Source organism: Enhydra lutris, unplaced genomic scaffold (genome assembly GCF_002288905.1).
Source record: "Enhydra lutris kenyoni isolate GAN:26980312 unplaced genomic scaffold, ASM228890v2 scaffoldscaffold16, whole genome shotgun sequence".
Taxonomy (NCBI): domain Eukaryota; kingdom Metazoa; phylum Chordata; class Mammalia; order Carnivora; family Mustelidae; genus Enhydra; species Enhydra lutris.
The window spans coordinates 32044965-32067897 of NW_019154100.1; the positions used below are offsets into that span (position 1 = coordinate 32044965).

Sequence of the window (22933 nt, forward strand, 5' to 3'; positions counted from 1 at the left end):
TGCTGAGCAGGGAGCCCAACGAGGGGCTTGATCCCAGGACCCTGGGATCTGACTCAAGGTGAAAGCAAACACTTAATGACTGAGCCACCCAGGCGCCCCAAGATTTTAATTTTTTAAAGTAATCTCTACACCTGGTGTGGGGCTCAAACTCGGATACTCCCCTCTATGCGGGAGCCAGTATTTTTAATTTCATAGGTCTTTTGCACATATACGGTGAAATACATTCTCTCAGTTTGATTTTTTACAGGAATGAGAGCCTGTTACATCCTGTACCTTCCAAACAGCATTTTTAAGTTTTGTGGGGTTTCTTTCTTTCTTCTTTTTTTTTTTTTGAGATAATCTCTACCCACAATGTGGGGCTCGAATCTGAGATCAGGAGTTGCATGCTCTCCTGAGTCAGCCAGGTGCCCGCAAAACACAATTTTATTCATTCATTCATTCATTCATTTAAAATATTTATTTATTTATTTTAGAGAGAGTGAGCACAAGTGGGGGAGGGGCAGAGGGAGAGAGAGAACCAGACTACCTGCTGAGCATGGAGCCTGAAGGGGGCGCAATGTCATGACCTCGAGACCATGACTTGAGGTGAAGTCAAGAGTCGGTTGCTCAACAGACTGAACCATCCAGGTGCCCCTCAAAATATCATTTTAAATTGGTTCTTTTTCCCCAGATAAATTTTTGAGTCCCTTTCCTCCCCCATACATGGTGTTCGGATTTTGATTGGAATTTTTTCAAAATTCATAAATTAGTTTGGGGGAGCACTGGCAGCTTTCTAGTTCCGTTTTCCCACTGGGGAACATGATGGTTTCCCATATAAATCTTCTAAAGTTATTCGAAGTTCTCTACATTTTATGGCCACTCTGCTCCTTCGTTCTTGTTTTCTGAGGCTCTTTCCTGCCTCTTGGCCTTGGCCTCACTGTTACCCCAGTGCTTTCCCCTGTGCAGATCCTGCCTCCTCAGTGTCCACTGTCTCTCCAAACCCCATGGAACCTTTGCTGTTTCACCCAGTGGCTCAAACTTCTCTGAGGCACCTGCCATCTCCCACTGCTTAGTGTCTCTCTATAAGGGACCCCATCTGGGAGGAGTTTTCCTCTTTCCTGAATGTCTGGTCATAGGGTGTACTCTGGTGATGATCTCCAGAGAGCTAGTAACCTGGGGAAGGTGAGAGGCTGGCTCATGGTGAGAGGATGCTAGGGAGCCAAGCCTGCCTTCCTTGGCTGTGTTCTCCTCCGGGCCCTCCTGGCCCATGTGAGGGGCTGAGTGCTGGAACTCCACAATGTGGGGGAAAGGATATTTCTCCATAGTCTCTTCTGGGGTGCTATGTAGATGATCGTCTTCCTGGATGAGGAGAATCATTTGTTACTGTCATTTTTCATGGCCCTTGGCCTTGTGTTTGGTCTCTGAGGGCTACTGAGGAGGCACAGCCCCTCACAGCTTGGTCTTCTCATCCCCCTGTCCCCAATTAGCTGGCTGTCTTCTCTAAGGCAGTCATCCTTTGGCCGTGTTTGAGGTAATGGCGAAACAGACTGGCTCTTTCAGGACAGGCTTCTTGCCACATGAGTGCAGATCACTGTGGTTCAGACTTTGGTAGGAGACGTGGCATATTAAATTTTATTATTTTATTCTAGAAACATCTGGCTTTGGGGAATTGATTCCTGACCTCACAGGAATCGGATTCAATTGGCAGCTTATAAAAAGGCTGGATCTCTCCACTGAGCAGAATGCTTGGGCCTCCTGCCAGTGGCACTTGGGAAACCCAAGTATCTCACCAGAAGGTGGCTTGGTGAGGAGGGATTACAGTAAGAAGAGTCATCCAGGCTCTGGTGGGGACTGCAGAATTAAATTGTATGTATGTGTGTGTATATATATATATATGTATATATATATATATATGTATTACTTTTCTGGCAATCCAAATATTCATGTCTCATATATACAGATATTCTTTTCTTTAGATACTGGAGACATTGTCCTTGGGACACATTCTTAGTTTCTAGTAAGAGCCACCCTGGATGCCTTTTTCATTAACTTGACCTGGTTACCAAGCATAGTCCAATGTACAGTAGTGCATTTCTGTGTGGTTGCTTCTTGTCACGTGCATCCCATCCATAACCTGACCAAACCAGAAGGATGGAGGGCTTGTTCCTAGAAGTGTTTTTGTACGTGGCCGCTCCCGCTCTGCTCTGTGTGTGTGTGAGTTCTTGGGAATGTGGGTTCTCAGGGGAGCCTGTTTCCTCACATTCTAAGTTTCAGCCTATTCCGGGATCTGGAGTCCTCTGCCTTCCTGTTGCCTTGTGGTGCTGACTAGCATACCCAGCTGCTGTGGTGTTGCTTGTGAGGAACCTCCTTCTTTCCTTCTTTTCTAGCTACTCACGGAACCGCACCTTTGACACGTACATTGGGCAGGGCTACGTGATTGCTGGCATGGATGAAGGTCTACTTGGTGTTTGCATTGGAGAGAAGCGGAGGATTGTGGTCCCACCTCACCTTGGCTATGGAGAGGAAGGAAGAGGTGAGTTCTGGCTGCTTCCAGGCAATTTTGGTTCTTGAGAGCCAAAATGTGGAAGCCAAAAGTCCCATTAAAGATTTGAATGTCCAATATCTTTGGTTTCTAGAGATGGTCTATTCTTTCTTCTTGTCTCTGGTGCCCATTTTCTTATTTGAAAATTCTTAGACCTATGCCAAAGTTGAAAGAACTCTGAGATGAACTCTTAGATACATCAACTGTTAACATCTTGCTGTATTTATCGTCTCTATCTAATTATAGTTTTCTGGGTTTTTTTGAGCCATTTGAACATCTATTGCAAACCACCCCCTTTTTGGTCTTTGGTCTCTAACAGTTTTATTGAGGTGTAGTTTATATGCCATAAAATTTACCCATTTTAAGTGTACAGTTCAGTGACTTTGAAAGATTTATTTATTGACATTTAAAGAGAGAGAGCATGAGCTGGGAGGGGCAGAGGGAGAGAGAATCTCAAGCAGACTCCATGCTGAGTACAGAACCCAACATAGGGCTCTATTTCATGACCCTGAGAGCATGACTTGAGCCGGAACCAAGAGTTGGAAGGTTAACCGACTGTCCCAACCAGCATCCCCAATTCAGTGACTTTTAGTAAATGTAGTGAGTTGGGTAACCATCACCTTAAGCCAATTTTAGGACACTTTTGTTACTCTAATAGCAAACCCCCTTTAATTTATTTATTTATTTATTTAAGATTTTATTTATTTATTTGTCAGAGAGAGAGAGAGAGAGAGCACAAGCAGGGGGAGTGGCAGACAGAGGGAGAGGCAGCCTGTCCACTGAGCAAGGAGCCCAGTGTGGGACTGGATCCCAGGACCCTGGGATCATGACCAAAGCCGAAGGCAGATGCTTAACCAACTGAGCCACCCAGGCGTCCCAGCAAACCCCCTTTTAAACATTATACAAATGATATGTGCTGACTTCAGAAAAAAGAAAATGTGGATAATGAAAAAAACAAAAATCTCCCTTAATCCCTCCATGCAGGAATAAACATTGTAACGTGGTAGGTGGAATAGTGGCCCCAAATATGTCCCCGTCCTATCCACAGAACCTGTGGATATGCTGCCTTACCCAGTGGAAGGGATTTTGTGGGTGTGATTAAGGTGAGGGTTGTGAGGTGGGGGGTTATTCTGAGTCATCCAGGTGGCCTTGAGGTGCTTACAAGAGCCTTTTTAAGAGGGAAGCAGGAGATCAGAGAGAGGAGAAAATGCTAAGCTGCTGGCTTGGAAGTTGGATGAAGGGGCCACAGGTCAAGGAATGAGGGCAGCTACAGGGAGCTGGAAAAGCTGAGGAAACAGATTCTCCCCCGAAGCCTCCAACAGGAACGCATCCCTGCCAACACCTTGAATTCAGTCTTTGGACCCTCCAGAGTTATGAGAATAGATGTGCTTTGCTTTAAGCCACCAAATTTGTGGAAATTTGTTATAGTAACAATAGGAAACTAGTACGACCATGAAGTGAAAATACACATTCACCTACACTAATAAATACAATAGATTCCTTTTCTTTTTCTTTTTTTTTTTTAGCGTAAACTCGCCTCCTGTGTGGGGCTCAAACTCACCATCCCGAGATCAAGAATCACATGCTCTATGACTGAGCCAGCAAGGGGCCCCGTTAAAGGTCTGACCTATAAAGCCACACCAGGTCACAACTTAAGACATAGTCAACAGGCCTTGCTTCTTGTCCTATTTGTGTCTTGATGCTCCACTGTTTTGTATCACGTAAACTTCTACTCAAATACATACAGAAATAGACAAATACTTCCTGAGGATTCGTGTTTTCTAAGCACTCAGGATTAATCCTTCGTTTCTCTAAAAATAATGTATTGATGGAAAACATTTGCTGAAATTATTTTTTTCCTTTTGGCTTTCTATCAAGTATGAGACAGAGCTCTGCAAAGAATTATATAAGGCTCTGGGAAACATCTGAAGACTCATAAATTCTGTAGCTAAGAGGCTGCTTCATCTCAAATCATATGTTGTTGTGGGGGCAGGGACACTCTGACAGGTACCCCCCAGGTGCTCTTGCACAGGGCCAGTGGGGGGGGAACCTCTGTCTTCTTTGGATTAGCATCTCTCTGGCCTCTTTGTGGGGTTTGCATAGGACCTAATGTTAATCCCTCAGGGACTGACCCCAGAAGGGTGTCAGGACATGGAGTACATACCATGGGGCCAAGCACACAGTAAACATTCAATAAATATTTGTGGAAGGAATGAAATGCTGGGCTCTCCATGGGGTTCTGCAGCTCCATTCTTGGCGTTTCATTTTGTTGAGGCCATTTTTCCCTGCAGGGCTGGTAGAAGGGAGGGAGTAGGCCTTCTGGAAAGCTCTGGGCCTCTCTGCTGTCTACTCTGTTCCACAGGGTCTGCTCTGCAATTAGGATGCTTGATTGTGTTTGCAGCCCTGAAGGGGAGAATGGATTCTGTCCGAGGGGTTGTGGAAACATTGCTTCCTCGTTTTGTATCCCCCAACTTCCAAATTACCTTCTAAGCACTCTTAGATTGGGAATATAGGATTATCATGAGAATTTAATAAATAAGTACACAGAAAGCACTTAGAAGTGTTCTTAGTACTTAATAAGCATCCACTGTGTGTGTGTGTGTTTGTGTGTGTGTTAGAGGAACCAAGAAATGGACACAGAAAATTGTGTGTGGCAGGGGTGGGAGATAGGTACTGTTAGTGTTCACACATCTTTATCTGAATTCTTTCTATAGCCGTGCTGTTTTCTTGAACAAAGTCTATTTGAGTGGGCTTTTTATCTGTAAAATGCTAATGAAAGTATTATACATCCTTGATTCTAAGAACGGTAATTTTTAAAAAAGATCTATTTATTTATTTTGGAGAGAGAATCATACATGTGAGCAGGAGCGGCAGAGAGAGAATCTCAAGCAGACTCCCCACTGAGTGGAGATCCCTAAGCAGGGCTTGATTCCATGACCCATGAAGTCATGATCTGAGCTAAAACCAAGAGTCACATCCTTAATTGACCAAGCCACCCAGCCACCCCCTAAGTAACACTGTTAAAATGTTTTACATTTAAACTTTTCTGAAATGATCTGGGGGCATGTCAAACTGCTGATGCACATGTTTAACGAGTTCCCCTGCCCCTCGCCAGCCCTCTGAGCTGTCCTTAAATTCATGGAGCATCTGCTAATCCTGGGTTTACAGTAATCCCCAACAAGGTGACTGCAGGGATTTAATGAGAGAGTGTAGGGGTGCTGGCTGGCTCTGTCAGTACAAATTGCAACTCTTGGTCTTGAGATTGTGAGTTCAAGCCCCTTGTTGGGTGTGGAGATTACTTAAAATTAAAATCTTTAAGAAAATGAGAGAGTGTATGTGAAAAATACTTCTGTAAACTGTAAAACGTTATTCAGATGTGAGGTAATGTTTTCAAAAGTGGAGATGATGGAAAAGAAAACTAATAATTTTGTATAGAAGAGTTGGGATGTGTTGTAAAGTACTTTGTGAACTGTTAGGTATACTATATCATAAGGGGTGTGTATAGGCCAGTTTTGGCTGGGAGTTTCTCCCCTGTGACGTTTCTGTTAGCTTAGTTTCTCTTACACAGCAATGGGGGACTGGAGTGAACTTTCCCTCTACAGCGGATTTTCTCGTCTCCCGTCTTACTTCTTTAGGAGCCAGGTGAGCCTAAATTTGGCTGAGTTAATTTCCTCGTCTGTGATGAACTCAGCATACATCTTTCAGGCTCAGCGATCCCATGGGCAGTAGCTCATCCTCTTGAATTGTAGTCCAAACTGTGTTCTTAACTGGCTGTGTGACCCTGGGCAACTCTGTGCCTCAGTTTCCCCAGGAGGGTTAGGATACTTCTAATGGCCTTCTAGCTTCGGTCTCCCACTGTTCTCTAGGTTTTCCTGTATTCTCTAGGTCCCTGTATTTCTCACTGGAGGTCTGTGGGGACAATCCCTGGTGACACTGGGGAGGCACATGTGCTGCCACTTGGAGGACTCACTCATTCATTTCCTGTGTCTGACCTTTAGGGAATATCCCTGGTTCGGCTGTGCTGGTGTTTGACATCCATGTGATTGACTTCCACAACCCTTCTGACTCCATCAGCATCACCTCCCACTATAAGCCTCCTGACTGCTCCGTGCTGAGTAAGAAGGGGGATTACCTCAAGTATCACTACAATGCCTCGCTTCTGGATGGGACTCTGCTGGATTCCACGTAAGGGCCACTGGGGACGGAAGGGGAGTAAGCCTGGAGGATAACAGCTGTAGGTTCCCAAGATTCTCCTTTTCTTTTTGTCAGATACTGGTTGAGGGCCTTTCTCTCCATGCTTCCTCACTGCTCAGGTGCATTATTCTAAAAGTTCCCTATGCATAATCTCACTTTGCTCCTGTGAAATTGTCTTTTTGAAAAAAACAGATGTCATTTTATAACTGCTGTCCTTAAAAATTAACCCACCACTACATTACAAACTCCACAGTCTGGTGCATTAGGCTCTACTTGTCAGCTCCATTCTGCTTGACTGATCTCATCTTCCGTTAGGGCCCATCTTTTGCCTCATAGGGCTGCCAGGTGCAGTGTTGCAAGGTGTGCACTGCTTAAACCCTTCCTTTTGGCCAACTTCTGCCATGACAAAAATGTCCTCCCTTTTTGCAAAGTCTTTCCTTAATTCCTAGGAAGAACCAGCTGCTCCCATTTCTGTGTCTCATGATGTTTTAAGTTACTATTTTTATTAGCAAAACATAGTTATTTATTTTTAGTTATTTATTATTGTTTCCATCTCTGTTGCTGGTCTGAATATCTTAGAGAAACCCAACATGTTTATTCATATTTTTGTTCCTTACACCTAGCCCAGAGTGTAGCACACAGGGAGCATTTTATAAATGTTAATTGATTGAAGTGAATCTGAAATTTTATTAATAGGAAATCAACAGTATAAACGAGTATCATTGGCCAATTTTGGTAAAAAGGAGGTTTGCTTCTTATGTTTCTGAATCTTCAGATGTAGTTGTAAGTTCGTAAAATATTCTGTTCTCTGGGAAAGAAACATTTTCAGCCTTCCTTTATATTTTTATTTTAGTACATCCATTTTCAAACTGAGCCTGACTTAGATTCCTAAGTTTGGGCTGGGGAGAAAGAAGGGCTTCATATAAATATGAGTTGCTGCATTTATGCTGCATGAGGAGGGCCTTCTCTCTCTCCCACCTGCCCCTCTGCCTTCTAGTTTCAGGTGACATTGTGGGTGGCTGGCAAGAGCCAGACATGGAGACAGAGCCCTAGGGACACTTTCTTGACAATATTCTCTTTGGTGCTTCTAGATCCTGTCTATTAATACATTTAGTGTTTTTCATCAGATCTAAAATGTGTTGATTATTAGAAGTATCGTGTTTTATGTATCTCAGAGAAAGTAAAAGTTAACATGCTGCTGATCATAAAGTGAATCGCAATTACAGAGATGTTAAAATGTGAACATATGTGCATTATAGAATCAATGAAATACGTACTAGCTTCCGGGGCTCAGGTTTACAAGGACCCCCTTTACAACCAACCTCCTTGCATTCATATTAGAAGCCTTTGGAGGGCAGTGGAGAAGAAGCATGGCTTGTTGCTTGGGGGTCAAGCAAGCTTATGCATGTGAAAATGGTCCACAAGGTTAGAATCGTCTGTGAGGTCAGTGGTTTGCAGTCACTGCTCTTGCTAATGTTCATGTTCTTGTCTGGTGCTCCTACTCCAGGGCAGGGGTGAGGGGAAGTGGGGGTGGAAAATGAACAAAGGAATTCCTTCTCAGTGGGTTCAGGATATGCTTCTCGTGTAGGGTGGGGAGAATTGGCCTTCCTGCCTTCTAATGTTTGGTGGATTCACAACATTCCTACAGAGTATCCGGGAGCCATGTGATGTTCCTTCCTCTCACCAGACTCCATTCTAGACCATGAGAGTCATTTGCGTTCCGTGTAAATTCACACTGAAGAGTAACATCCAGCATCCCCGTGGTCTGTTCTGGGTGTAAGCTGCAAGATGATGGGAAAATGGGATGTATGGTGGGTGTCTGCCTCCTGTGTGTGGGGGAGGGAGGGGAGACCTGCTCCCACCCCGAGCTGTCCACGGGCTCATAAACAAGGAGGCAGGTGCTGCTGTGGGTGCTTTTGCTCAGCGCTGAGAGAGGCTGGCTGCTGAGAGGGTGGAGGGAAATGTGGGCAAAGAGCCAGAGAGGGCAGCCTGCAAGTGGGAAACAGGAAGCTTGCAGTGGATGGGAAGCTGGGAATGCACAGAAGGAATGAGGAGAATGTCAGAGAAGAACTGGCAAAAAAATAAAAATAAAAGGTTGATCTGAGGGAGAAGAATTCCTGGGGTATTCAGAGGTGACACATGAAAGCAAAATGTTCGCTTGGAGGATTTTCTCAATGTGTGTTTAAATTGGCCTCAGAGAGGAAGAATAAACCTTTGTTATTTGACAACTAAATGAGTTTTTGAATATTCTGTAAGACTTTGAAACAGAGTAGTCCTGTGGGAGGTCGCCAAGGGTCCCTGGAGTAAGGCAGTGTGAGGGTGTCTCTGTGCTGCTGACAAAGGAGGAATTGTGTGGGAGGCGGGACAGAGGACGTCCTGCTCCCTCCCACAGGCCGTGGGCCAAGGCGTCCTGTGCCAGAGTTGGCTTTGTTTTGACTTTGTCCCAGGTAGGACAAATGCAAACCCTGTTTTGCTTGGTGGGTGCCTGACAACCAGCCTGGCCATGGGAACCAGTTTGAGATCGGAAGGTGGGGGTAGCCCTGCCCCCAGGGGAGGCTGGGGAGCTTGAGAAAGGGATGTGAACCCAAAGGGGCTGTGCCTTCCTGCTGTCGCCACCCGGTAACGGGCATCAAGGGGACTCCAAGATACTGGGGAGGCTTTTCGTCCTTGCTACTGAAGAATAGCCCCATTGTTTATCTTTAGGAAGTGGTAGAAAGTAGTAGTGCCATATGTTTGGAAAGAGATTTATTTTCAGTAGTGATCGAGGTGATTATTTATGTGGGTATCACAGCGACTGTGGACATCAAGGATAATTTAAACCATGGCTCAGGTTAAACTTCCAGTTATTTTTCTAAAATCAAAAACTATTGCAGACATAAGCGCTCCACACACTCAAGGCCGTACACTTACTGAGCTCTTTACACTTTTCTCCTTGGTGCCAGCAGAGAATATTATTTACTACTGAGAATATTTCTCTGTGAGATGGCTATTACTGTCTCCAGTTTCTAGATGGGAAAATGGGAGGATTTTATTTCTCAGGGTCCAGTTAAGTGGCAGAAGCAAGATTCAAACACAGGTCTTGCTAAATCCAAAACCCAGAGTCTATTATGTGTTTTTCAAATTCTCATGAAAATTCCTTACTGGGATATTGATTAAAATATAAAGAAGAGTTCTAAGAGCAGTCCAAAGGACTTGTTTTTTCCTGGAATCATTGAGAAGTGGGTTGCCACCATGACATCCCATCACCCCTGAGTACTTTAGTGCGTATTTCCTACAAATGTGGACATTCTCCTGCATAATCCAACACATACTTTATAACCAGAAAGCTAACACTGGTATGTTACTATCTTTTAATCCTCAGACCCCACTTAAGTTTTGCCAGTTGTTCCCATAAGGTCTTTTACAGCAAAAGGATCCCATTCAATATGCTCCAGTGCTCTGGAATGGCTCCTTGGACTTCCCTTGATTTTCTTGACACTTTTGAAGATCACATTTTCATTATTTTGCAGAATTTTGCATTATTTTTGTAGTTTCTTAATTTGGGCTTGTCTGCTGTTTTCTCCCGATTAGACAGCGGTTCTGTATCTTTGGCAGAAAGATCATAGAAGAGATGTAGATGTGTTCTCATGAAAACGCTTTCAACTACCAATGGGTTGATGACCTAACCAGGGATTCTTCTGTTTCATTTTTCAGGTGGAATTTAGGCAAGACGTATAATATTGTTTTGGGATCTGGACAAGTTGTGTTGGGAATGGATATGGGTCTCAGAGAGATGTGCGTTGGAGAGAAACGGACGGTGATCATTCCACCCCACCTGGGCTATGGGGAGGCAGGTGTGGGTGAGTAAGCAACAGCATTACGGGATGTCTGGGGCATGTTCACAGTCTGAATGTTGTGCTTCGGGGGGTGCCATATTTAGAACCACAATATGCTTCTTCCATTTAAAACCCAAAGAATCAGGGCTGCCTGGCTGGCTCTACTGACAGATATACAACTCTCGATCTTGGGGTTGTGAGTTCGAGCCCCACAGTGGGTGTAGAGAGTACTTAAAATCTTAAAAAAAAGAAACTTAAAAAAACTCCAAAAAAACTCTGGGTTTATAATTAATATCATTAACTAATTAATATTATAATATATAATCACAATATTATACATTATATATAATTAAGATATATTTATTGTAGATAAAATATAATATTAATACTATAACGTGATAATATAATAATTAATATCATGAGTTAATACTTAAATTTAGCATCTTTGTTTAAAGAGTCCTGTGAATTCAGTGTTAATGCCTTGTTAATGCCCCACACCTCCTTAAGAAAGCAGGAGTTTTTGTGAAAAAAAGCCTTGGGTGTTCAAAGTCATGTGTAGGAAATGTCTGAAGGAGCTTTACAGGTGATTTGTCTTAAGTGAAGCTGAGGCTTCCTTCTGGAACAGGTTCCTGGGACAGTGGAATGCTACAGGACTTCACTTTTCACTTCTGCTGAACTTGTAAGCTATCTATGAAGATTTCCTTTTGGAAGAGATGAGTTTCAGGTTCTGGAAATACTGGCTTTACCTTGCCCTCACAGCTGGTATGGTGTACTTCATGATTTGGGCCAAAATGAGTTTTACACATAGGGGATTTGGGAACTCACCTTCTTCAGTGTTTTTTGCTCCTACTCTCTGGAGTGGGGAAGTAGAGATGGGAAGTGCTAACTTATAAAAGAGATATACACTTTGTATTGATTTTCTCTTTTTCACAATTTTTAAATAATTGTAAAAATACTGCCTGTTGGGATGTCTGGCTTGCTCGGTCCACAGAGCATGTGACTCTTGATCTCAGGGTCCTGAGTTTGAGCCCCATGTTGGGTGTAGAGCTTCCTTTAAAAAAGAAAAAGACCGAAAAACCCCAACTGCCTGCTAGTCCCCCCCCCAATTCAAGAAGAAACACTTAAAAAATGTGTTCCTTATAAGACCATGGGATATATAAATAGTTATAATAATTTCAAATAAGACATATTATATATGTACATATATACTCACATGCTTATGTAATTTCTTTTGGGCTCATAATGTATATACTGTTCATAAATTTGTATTTATAGTCCTATCTTAGATCAGGACTTTAAGGCATACTGTATTATTCTTAAAGTTCTGCTATGGGATTTATTCAAAAGTTCTATAATTGTAGTCTCTCCTAATGGCTTTCAAACTTTTTCACCAAGACCTACAGTAAGAAATACATTTCATGGGGGTACCTGTGTGGCTCAGTCGGTTAAGCATATGACTCCTGGTTTCTGCTCGGTTCATGATCTCATGAGTTGTAGGATCGAGCCCCAGTTTGGGCTCTGCACTCAGTGGGATGTCTGCTTGAGAGTCTCTTCCTCTCCTTCTGCCCCTCCCCCTGTGTGTGCACACATGCACCCTTTCTGTCTTCCTCTAAAAGAAATAAGTAAAAACTTCTTAAAGAATAAGAAATACATTTTATCTCCCCATTTATATCACACATAAACATGCACTTTATACATATACATTTAGCTTTATATATGTAAAATTGTTTCATAAAACCATACCTATCCTTTCTAGGATAATAATTAATATCATGATAATACCTTATATATTTCATTCTTTAATTTAAAAAAAATGCTGATCACCATCCTGTAAATGGATTTCATGACCCGCTAATGGTCACTACCTACAATTTGGAAAAAAACCTGTACAGTTTGGAAAAAACTTCTTGCTAGTGTTGAACTTTCTTGCTCTCACAAGAAATGCCTGCAGTCCATGAGGCAGCTGGAACCCTGGGTGGGGGAGGGAGGTTGAGCTGGGCATGCCTGCTGTCTGGTGGTGCTAACACTGTCTCCTCCCCTGTTGGTGTGGCAGATGGAGAAGTGCCCGGCAGCGCTGTCTTGGTGTTTGATATTGAGCTGCTGGAGCTCGTGGCCGGTCTGCCTGAGGGGTACATGTTCATATGGAATGGTGAGGTGTCACCCAACCTCTTTGAAGAAATCGACAAGGATGGTAATGGAGAAGTCCTCCTTGAAGAGGTAACTGACCTTTGAAGGAAAGCGGGACTAAAGGAGCCCAGGGAGACTTATCGGGGCAGGGCATCCATTCTGAATGTGAAGCCTTCTCAGGGTGAGGAGGACACCTGTGCTTATTTCTTGTGATGATGGTAACGTGCACACACTCATGTGCCAAGCACTTCTAACACACGCTCTAAGTTGAAGCTCATGGTTCCTCTGAAGAAACTGAGCCCCTGAGAGGTATGGGGATTGATTGCAGGGCTCACAATTCAGTTCTCAGTTCCTGGGTGCTCACTGTATACTGCGTTATGCTAAGACTTTTTCACATATATTATCTTGCCTGGCCCTTGTGGCAGCCATGTAATCATCATCCCCATTTCAGAAGAAGCAGCTCTGCACAGAGAAGGTAAGTGACTTGCCCAGGGTCACATAGCTACGCAGCAATTAGCCAGGATTCATATTCCTGTCTTGATCATCTAGGTGCTGGGTGGTTTCTTCTGTAGCAAATGCCACTTCGTAGAGCTGGGCAGTAGAGGGGTCTGTCCTGTCACACCTTGCTGAATTCCACTACGCTGCCCATTCTGTAACTGCTTATTCGAGGACAGGGCTCCAGTCTTCTCCACTTTCTCTCTGACATCAGTCACATGTTCCCGGCTACTGGGTGGTTCACATTAGCATGAAAACATGCTCTTTTTCCCCTTCTCTTGGTGCATCTTTCCATTTCTTTTATTTCTTTGCTCCCTTCACAGCAAAAATGTCAAAACTCTCTTAAACCCACTCCTGTCAGAAATTTTTCCCTCCATGTCACTGAACCTGGTCTTGGTACGGTGACTGGTGCCTGTCATGTTGCTGCAACCAGTGGTCACTTTTCATTCTTGTCATACTTGGACAAAGCTCTGCAGGATGCCTTCTTTCCCGGGCTTCCAGACCATACTTTCTTGGTGTTGCTTCTCCCTCATGGTTAAGTCCTTCTCAGTAGTTTTCCCCCTGATCTCTTCATATTAGAGTGCCCCAGCCTGAGTCCTAAGCTTGTTCTCTTCTCCACCTTAACGTCACTTCCCGAGTGATTTCAACCAGTGCCATGGCTTTGCCATCCAAAGCCCCATGACTTCCAAACTTACAGCTCCGGTTCAGTCTTCTCTCTTTACTTCAGATTCCTACATCTAACTACCCACCTGACATTTTCACTTTCTGAACCCCTGCTACCTCCCTCCCACGGACTTGCTTCACCCAAAGCCATCCTCATCTCCTCCAGTGGCAACTCTGTCCTTCCACTTGCTCAAGCAAGAGCACTCAGTAATCTTCAACTCCTCTCTTTCTCACACAGGCTATAACAAATCCAGCAGGAAATCATTCTAGCTCTATCTTGAAAATTTATCCAGAGCCTGACGACTTCTCATCATCTCCACTCTGTAGCACCATGGTCCAGTGCCTGCTGTCTCTGGTTTGGATCTCTATGAAAGTCTTCGTGCTTTCACCCCTACCCCTCACAGCAGCCAGAGCGATCCTTCTAAAACTTAAATTGGATCATGGCTTGCTTTGTCTCAGAACCCTGCGGAAGCCCCCTTTTCCAAAGTCCTCACAGTGGCCTGTAAAGGCCCACAGAGTTTCTCCATGACCTGCTCACTGTACCTTCCTCTCCAGCTGCTTCTCTCCACCACCACCAGGCATGCACCCACCTTGGGCCTTTGCACCAGCTGCCTGTCATCTCAGAAGACACTTCCCTGGATAACTGTTTGGCTGGTTCCCTCCCTTCCTTCAAGCCTTTGCACAGGTCTCCCTTTTTCGCTAGGGTTTTACCCTGACTGCTGGTTCAGGACCTCAACCTCCTCCCCTGCCTGTACTCTTGATCTTCCTTGCTTGGCTCTACTCTTCAGTTTTCTAGAGTATTTCACTTTCTAAACTAATATGTGATTACTTATTTATTCTTTTTTTTTTTTTTAAGATTTATTTGACAAGAGAGGGAGAGAGTGAGAGAGGGAATACAAGCAGGGGGAGTTGGAGAGGGAGAAGCAGGCTTCCTGCTGAGCAGGGAGCCAGCCCTATGTGGCACTCGATCCCAGGATGCTGGGATCATGACCTGAGCCGAAGGTAGACGCTTAATGACTGAGCCACTCAGGTGCACCGATTTACTTATTTCTTAAATGTTCCTTTTTTTTTTAAAAAAGTTAATTAATTTATTTGACAGACAGAGATCACAAGCAGGCAGAGAGGCAGGCAGAGAGAGAGGAGGAAGCAGGCTCCCCGCTGAGCAGAGAGCCCGATGCGGGGCTTGATCCCAGAACCCTGGGATCATGACCTGAGCCAAAGGCAGAGGCTTTAACCCACTGAGCCACCCAGGCCTCCCCAAATGTTCCTTTTTAATTGTGTCTTTCCTACTAGGATATGCTAGAATTACAAGGGGAGGATTTTTTTTTTTTTAAGTTGATGTCACTCTAGGATCTTGGATGGTGCTCAGTACAGTAGATAATGTTTTTATTGTATGGATGATCGCAGGCAGTAGTGTTCTCAGAGGCTAGGGTGGTTAGGGGATCAGCCTTTGGTGGAGAACTAAGTGTTGATTAGGGAAGACAGGATAGCTCCAATCGCTGCTGTGTGTTGGCTGCTGGAACCCAGGGACTTCTAGAGTCATTAATCAGGAATTTTTAACCTTCATCTGGAGGGGAAAAAAACACCAAAGTTTGTGTAGCTCATAAAATTGTGTCCATTTTGTGAGCTCAGACTCCAATTCCAGCCCCATTGCTCTTGGGATGCTCTGTTCAGGTTCTGTTCAGGCCCAGGCTTGGCCGCTGTATCTCATGATCTGTCCTGTTCCCTCTCTCTCCAGTTCTCAGAGTACATTCATGCCCAGGTGGCATCTGGCAAAGGGAAACTTGCTCCTGGTTTTGATGCTGAGATGATCGTGAAGAATATGTTCACCAACCAGGACCGGAATGGAGATGGGAAGGTCACGGCGGAAGAATTTAAACTCAAAGACCAGGAGGCCAAACATGATGAACTCTAAACCTGACTCGGGCCACTTGTGTGACACCAAGCCCCCTGTCGTGGCAGAACGTGAAGTGAGCCGTGAGGGTCTCTCAGAAAGGGGATTGTCCATAAGCAGTAGATGGTCACACAGTACTTGGGGCATGTCAGGGATGGGTCGATGCACATGGTGAGAATTTTAGGCCACATGCCAGTGATACGAAACAAAGTTGAAGTGAGGTGCCTCAGCAGAGGCTGTGTAGAATATTGAAATGGCTGCCCTGTCAGCCATTGTTTTGTGAGCCTTCCGGGTAGTTTTGTTACTGAAGGAAAATAGTGTCATACAGAAGTTACAATCATCTTGGTGGGAACAGAAGAGAAAGTGTCCAGGATATCCACATGAAGAGGATTCACATTTTTTTTCTTTAACTAGCTGGTGTTTTAAGTGTTCTCCAGATGAGCAGGAAGATGAAGGCCATGTCCCAGCAGTATTCTCCGAAAGCCTGTACAGCCTCTGGTAATGCCCAGCTTCCACTTCCTGCTACACAAACACACACACACACACACACTTTGTACACATGTGCTTTTATAGTTAATCAGGCCCTACCTGTTGTGGTCTTCCAATTGGCTGGGTTAACTTGGAAGTTAAGAAGAAAATCAGTGGACCAAACAAAAGGCATCCTGGACCACGAATAGAGAATTGATTCTGTGTTTGCTATGCAAGATTATCTGCTTCACCCTTTCTTACTCCCATTGCTCTGTCCTCCCTGAATCTCTCCATCAGATAGATATGCACAGGGCTGGTGGCTAAGCCATGCTCCAGAGTTTCTCACTGTGACCAAGATGGAAATGTCACCCCAAGAGATAAACAAGGTGACCTATTTCCACTCATTCATGTCCTGGAGAGGGAGGTGCCCAAAAGCCCAGGGCCTCTCTCTGTGTAGGGAAACAAGGACACGGTTACCTGCCAGCCTGTGCCCATGTTATGCAGTAACCACCTAGCTGCCTTATGTCCTCTGTTCCCAAGTGGTGGCAGCATCCACCCTGAAGTAACCAATGATTTTCCTTTTGAAACTGCTTTATATTACTAATTTAAACTGTTTTGTACTGATGTAGCCCTGAGATAGTTCATGAAAATGCTGTGCACTCATTCAATGGAATAAATGTTGGAAAACTTGTTTCGTATACAAAAAAATCAAATTATAACGTCAGGTTTTGTGGAGTTTTACTTGGAGGCTGAGAGCATCTCATGAGAATACACCTCAATTATCCGTTGACAATCCCCTTAAATACTCAAGGAATGCCTCTGCATTTGAAGGAGTGTGAGGTAGAGTATACGGGGTGTGTCAGTCAGCATCCTGGTAGGAAACACACCATCACATAAGACTTCTGAAGAGAAGCTGCATAAAGAACTCTACAGGAGTGGGGACAGGGCTCAGAGACCTAGTAAGGATGTCAAGGTAACATGACAGCGGTTGGGGAGCACCAACAGGAGGCTGTTCTACCCCCCAGGCCTGAAAGGTGAAGAGGAGCCACAGCCATGCCCAGAACTGTAGCTGGTACTACGGCAGAGGAGGGCAGAGACACCCCCTTTTCTGTCCTGTCCCTGGTTCCCACTAGCTGAACCCAACCCAAAGGCCAAAGGAAGAGGAGGCTAGGGGCTGGTAGTCTTAGAGGTCAGCTTTTTGGGGGCACAGAGAAAGGTGGAGAATGACTACAGGGGTTGGAGTGGGAGCAAATGGGTGAATGATTGGCACATATAGAGAAAAATATATGTTTTTAAAAGCAGATGTTACCGTTTACTCTGCAGAAGCAATTTCAGGGACTCTTTGCTTTTGGAAGGCAGATGAGCAGCATGCCGTGGCCTCCCGGCTGCTGCTGTTGTGGTAACTTACATTCCTCGACCTGTCTTCTGTAGAGCACACAGTCACTCCAGATTTTCTGTTTAACAGAATTCCTTCAGTGTACTAGATAGGCTAATAATCTTGCTGAATTGCCCTTTGGAATGCATTTAACCTATAACACCTCACAATCCTTACGCATCTTCATGAAGATAAAAACCTGGTGTTTATTCTCTGCTTCTGATTTTTAGTTGGTTCTGATTGAGTTTCTTCACCGGCTGTTTTCTTTGGTGGTGGAGAGAGGTTGGCTGAATAAAAGACATGTTTCTCTGGGGAAATTAAGGTCTGTGGGCCTCAGAGCTTCAAGAACAGAGGGAATCCTTAGCTTGTTTTTGTTTTTAAACTGCTGCCCAATGGCTGAGCTAGAACTTTGGTCTTCTCTGGCCTTCAGGCTCAGATTGAAATGCTGGCTCTTCTTGGGTCTCCAGCCTGCCACCTGTTCTGTTTCGTTTTGTTTTTTTTCTTTTTTCTTTTCTTCCCGAGCCTTGTGGAAGTATAATAAACAAATAAAATTGTAAGATATTTAAAGTGTATGTTACGATTTGATATACGTATATCCTTTCCAAGTAAAGGATCTCTCCTCGACCTAGCACCTCACTGTGTGTGTGTGTGTGTGTGTGTGTGTGTGTGTGTGTGTGTGACCATTTAAGTTTTACTCTCTTAGCAAATTTTAAAAACTATACAGTATAGGTCACCATGTTACATATTAAATCCTCAGAACTTACTTATCTTACAGCTGAAAGTTTGTACCCTTTTACCAATTTCTATTTCTCCCATCCCCCAGTAACCACTTTTGTACTCTGTTTCTGTGACTTCGGCTTAATTTTTTTTAATGCTACAGATAAATAATAATGTATAATATACATCATTCTAAACCCTTGGCTTGTTGGGTGCTCCCTGGGCACTTTTATTCTTCCCTGTTGCTAAGGAGGGCGTTCAGTTATCTGTGAGTGTGTCAGGGGCTTTAGTCCCTGGGAGGATCAGCTGCTCAGACGGCCTCACGTTATAATGCTGCTGCAACACGCATTTACATCTGTGTTATGATTATGGGTTACAGCTCTGCCAGCATGACTGTGAGTACTCATTAGGGAGCCAAATACAGGGTAGAGATGCCACAGAGCACTTTTCTTAGTCATATTTTACACTCAATTTCTGGGTTGCTGCTTGAGGCAGCTTGGATCTCTTGATAGAAAGCTGTTCACAGGCTCTAGATTGGGACCACCTAACTTACGATTTATGCAGATTTTGAACTTTGGGCCCTAAACATGAAGTAGGTCGTTGATACCCAGGGGGAGATTAGAGTATCTCTGTGAACATGACATTTTAGCATGCATGTGTCCTATGTGCTTGAAACACCACTAGGCTACCTTGCAAGCATCAGCAATCTGTACTATTTTGTTAAAACCTATAGTGAGTTTCGATCTCTGACTACTTAGGAATTTATAATACCTTTCAAAATTATTACTTAAAAGACAGAACACATTTCATTTTGGCAGGAGAGTTGACCTGACTGCAACTCTACGTAAGCGCGGATACATTGCACTTCAGCATCTTAGGTGTCTCGGAACAAGGCTGCCCTCTTTTTTGTATGTTATGTACATATGCATGTATTTATTTTAGAGAGAGAGCACGAGTGGGAGAGAGAATCTCAGGCAGACTCTGGGCCCAGCGCAGAGACTGACGTGGGGCTTGATCTCACGACCCTGAGATCATAACCTGAGCCAAAACCAAGAGTCAGACACTTAACCAACTGAGCCACCCAGGTGTCCCAAGTTTGCTTTCTTTGAAGACATTTTCCCTTGGCTTTCTTGGGGGATCTGCATCTTTTTATAAACTAAGAACAGTGCTTCCAATTATTTATTGCTAGATGCAGATATAAAACTTTCATGCTTATTAAAATAGTGTTTGATTCTGTGTGGTCTTAGTCCTTAATGTTGAACAAGGGATTCCTTCCAGCTTACACTGGCCATATTTGGATCTCATTTAAACACAGATATTTAATGCATGGTTCCAGCCAAAATTTCTCCTTTGGGCTCGAATCTATTTGGTATCTTCCCTTGTATACCCCACAGGCACCGCAAACTTTGCATGTCCAAAAGAGAATGTACGTCCCCACAACCTTCCCAACACCTTCCACCCAAGGCTGTTCTTTTCTTCTCCTGTCCCCACTTGATTAAACCAGACATCTTTGAGACCCCTCCTCCTCTCTCACTCCACACGTTTAATCCAAAAGCAAATCTTGTCATTTCTAAACTTAAACTACTGAAAATGATCCACTTCTCTCTGCGTCCTACTGTAATTTCTAGTGCAGACTTCTGTAGCAGCCCCCTTACTGATTCGCTGGGGTAGATCTGCCCCACCAGTCCATTTTGCATGACCATGGCACTCCTTTGCAAGGACAGTAAAACCAAATGCATGATTTACAAAGCCCTGTGTGATCTGACACCCTCACCTGCCATTCATGATTCCGTTCTTCCCTTTGCTCATAATACTGTTACACCAGTTCGCAGTTCTTTGAACACCTTAAATTTTCTTACTCGGGACCTTGTTACCTCCCCCTGGAATATTTCTCCCTCACTTCCTCATATGGCTGGCTCCTTATCCTTCAGGTTTTGGCTGAAATAATATCTCTTCAGAGCTTCCTCTAGCTACTTTCGCTAAAATATTTGTGTTGGTTTTTTCATAGTATCTTATTTCTGACTCATCTGCTAGGATGCAGGCTACACAAGGGCAGGAAGCATGTGGGATATGTTAATTACTGTTTCCCCAGGACCTAGCCCACAGCAAGGACGTCAGTATTTGTTGAACAAGTGACTGTTATTTACTCAGTCCTCACCTCAAGTTCATACCCAACTTTAGAGATGAGGAAACCAAGGAGAGAATCCTTGGAGAGAATCCTGGAGAGAATCTAAGACTCAGATCCAGGTTTGACTGACTTGAACACCTGTGCCCCTTACACCTTGGGCACATTTTATCTTATCTACTAAAGTTGTACTGAAATACCAGAGTAAGTATAAAACACAGCAGGACTGGTCAATCTTGAGGGAACCTTGGACAAGTTTTAAGTTATTCAAGTTTAGTTATTCAAGATCCCACGTATCTTTTCCTTCCTAAAGCTCCATGGGGTACACTAAAGAGAAAACCTTGAACCTAAAGTCTGGTTAAAAAAAACTTTAATGGGGTGCCTGGGTTCCTCAGTTGCTTAAGCGTCTGCCTTCAGCTCAGGTCATGATTCCAGGATCCTGGGATCGAGTCCCACATCGGGTTCCCTGCTCAACAGGGAGTCTGCTTCTCCCTCTGCCTGCCGTTCCCCTTGCTTGTGCACTCTCCCTCTCTCTCCCCGACAAATAAATAAATAAAATATTAAAAAAAACCCCAAACCTTTAATAATCTACTTAATCAACTCTGGTGTCTATTAAACATACCATGGAATGTAGAGTCCTTGCAAAATCACTCTGGCACAAACTAGTATCTCTGACAGTTGTTTTGTTTTTCAGTTTCATCAAAATTGTTCATCTCAGCACCCAAAACTGCTTTACCTCTTGAAGTAAAATTCAAAATTGAAAGAAAAAACCCCCACAAAACCCAAAAAACCCCTAACAGCTAATGCTAGACCCTTTAGAGAACATGGTAGTTACTACACACTGCCAGTGTTCACTAGGGAGATGAAAGAGCTTTCTGTCCCCTCCATCCATCCAGACTGCTTATGCCGTTGTGGATGGGTAAGAGCTAACCGTATTGAATACTAGTGCTAAGCTATTCTAAATGCAAATATAAAAATTAAAAGCACACATCGGTGTTGATGATGAGTACATGTCACCCTCACAGTGCTATATCTAGAGGATGTGTCATTACCTCCACTTTATGGATAAGCAAGCTGGAACACAGGTTAACGGGTCCTGGTCACACAGCTACTAAGTGGTAGAAAGAGCATTCAAATCCGGACAGTCTGACTCTATAGCAGATTTCCTAAGGGCTATATTAAACTACTCTGAAAGCTGAACTTGGAAACCAATTATTTTAAAGATCGGTAGAAACGGTAGAAACAGGCAGTGAGAGGTGATAGGGTCACAGGCACATAGGAGAAAAGGCAGGGGCCTTGGTTTGATAATCCAGTTAGGGTGTGGGTGGAAGGGGCTAGAGAGGCTGCATTTTATAGGGAGGTGCCTGACCTATAGCCTTAGTACAGGGCTGAGTCATGACTAGAATGGAGGTCATAACTTCAGTATTCTTCCTATTTACTCCATGCATCATGCTTTTTTGTAGAAGAAATTATAATTTTTATAATTGTACAATTTTTATAATTACAATTATTATAAGCTCCTTTGGAAAACAGTCAATATGGCCAACTCTAGGGGTGCCTGGGTGGCTCAGTGGGTTAAAGCCTCTGCCTTCGGCTCAGGTCATGATCTCAGGGTCCTGGGGTCGAGGTCCGCATCGGGCTCTCTGATTGGCAGGGAGCCTGCTTCCACCTCTCTCTCTCTCCCTGCCCGCCTCTCTGCCTACTTGTGATCTCTGTCTGTCAAATAAATAAATAAATAAATCTTTAAAAAAAAATATGGCCAACTCTAATAGCAATATGGGATAAAAACCTACCATTAGATCAGAAATTCCCAACTAAAGCAGGGAGTAGGCTACTTTTGGCCACTACAAACTTTGTTTCATTGTTTATTATAAAAAAGACGAGTAGTGGTAAAGGATAGGATGGGCTCTCCCAGGGAAAAGGTTTTCACTGCAAGACCTTGCCTACCTGCCACATCAAACTGGACTAGAGACTGACGACCATACTGGATGTCCAGAACCAGCTGGAACATGCTCTGTATCACAGCTCAGATGCTTTATGGAGTTAGTGGCTTATAGACTCTGGAGTAAAAATGGTTAGAATCAGGGTCACATTTATCACAATGGCAAGTCTAAACCTTGTGGAAACCAATTATTGGGCAGTAGAAATTTGGAATGGGAAGTCAGACTGCAGAGAGGAATTTAGCAGTACTCAGTTTTAGTTAACAGGAGACCCAGCTACACTTTGTTTCCTGCCTGTGGTTATTTCTGAAACTCTTAGACTTACAACAAAGTACCCTCTTTTACTGATACTTTCAATGAGGGGAAATTGTTTTCCCAGTCCCCAGTATTTTCTCTAAGGCTGATGAAATTTCCTCTGCAACTATCTTTTCATCCTTAAACTTATAATACGTAAGTTTAAAAATATTCAATTTAGATAGACACTACGACAGTGACAGTAGGGTTTCTCTCTCCCTTTCCCTCTCTCTCTCACACACACAGGAAAAACACGGCAGGTGCTTAATAGATATTTGTTGAATAAATGAATAATTGTCTTGACA

The 22933-nt window shown here is 43.8% G+C and overlaps 2 protein-coding genes across 3 annotated transcripts in view; one reads left to right on the forward strand and one right to left on the reverse strand.

The window, feature by feature from the left end:
- The window catches only part of LOC111147446 (FK506 binding protein 9), a 37644-nt gene extending 20747 nt beyond the window's left edge, over window positions 1-16897 (forward strand). Inside the window, exons 6-10 of the mRNA XM_022503455.1 lie at window positions 2367-2512; window positions 6520-6706; window positions 10409-10554; window positions 12584-12747; window positions 15554-16897. Coding sequence (XP_022359163.1) covers window positions 2367-2512; window positions 6520-6706; window positions 10409-10554; window positions 12584-12747; window positions 15554-15730 — 820 coding nt within the window. The 3' untranslated portion in view covers window positions 15731-16897. The remainder of the gene's footprint in view (window positions 1-2366; window positions 2513-6519; window positions 6707-10408; window positions 10555-12583; window positions 12748-15553) is intronic.
- LOC111147447 (5'-nucleotidase, cytosolic IIIA) overlaps window positions 11329-22933 on the reverse strand; it is a 62217-nt gene continuing 50612 nt past the window's right edge. Inside the window, exons 11-12 of one of the 2 annotated variants that reach the window (XR_002640626.1) lie at window positions 22342-22454; window positions 11329-11383 (exon numbers count right to left, since the gene is read on the reverse strand). The gene's annotated coding sequence lies outside the window, so the exon portion shown is untranslated. Of the gene's footprint in view, window positions 11384-18055; window positions 18076-22341; window positions 22455-22933 lie in introns of those variants that run through there. The other variant, XR_002640625.1, reaches the window with a different exon arrangement.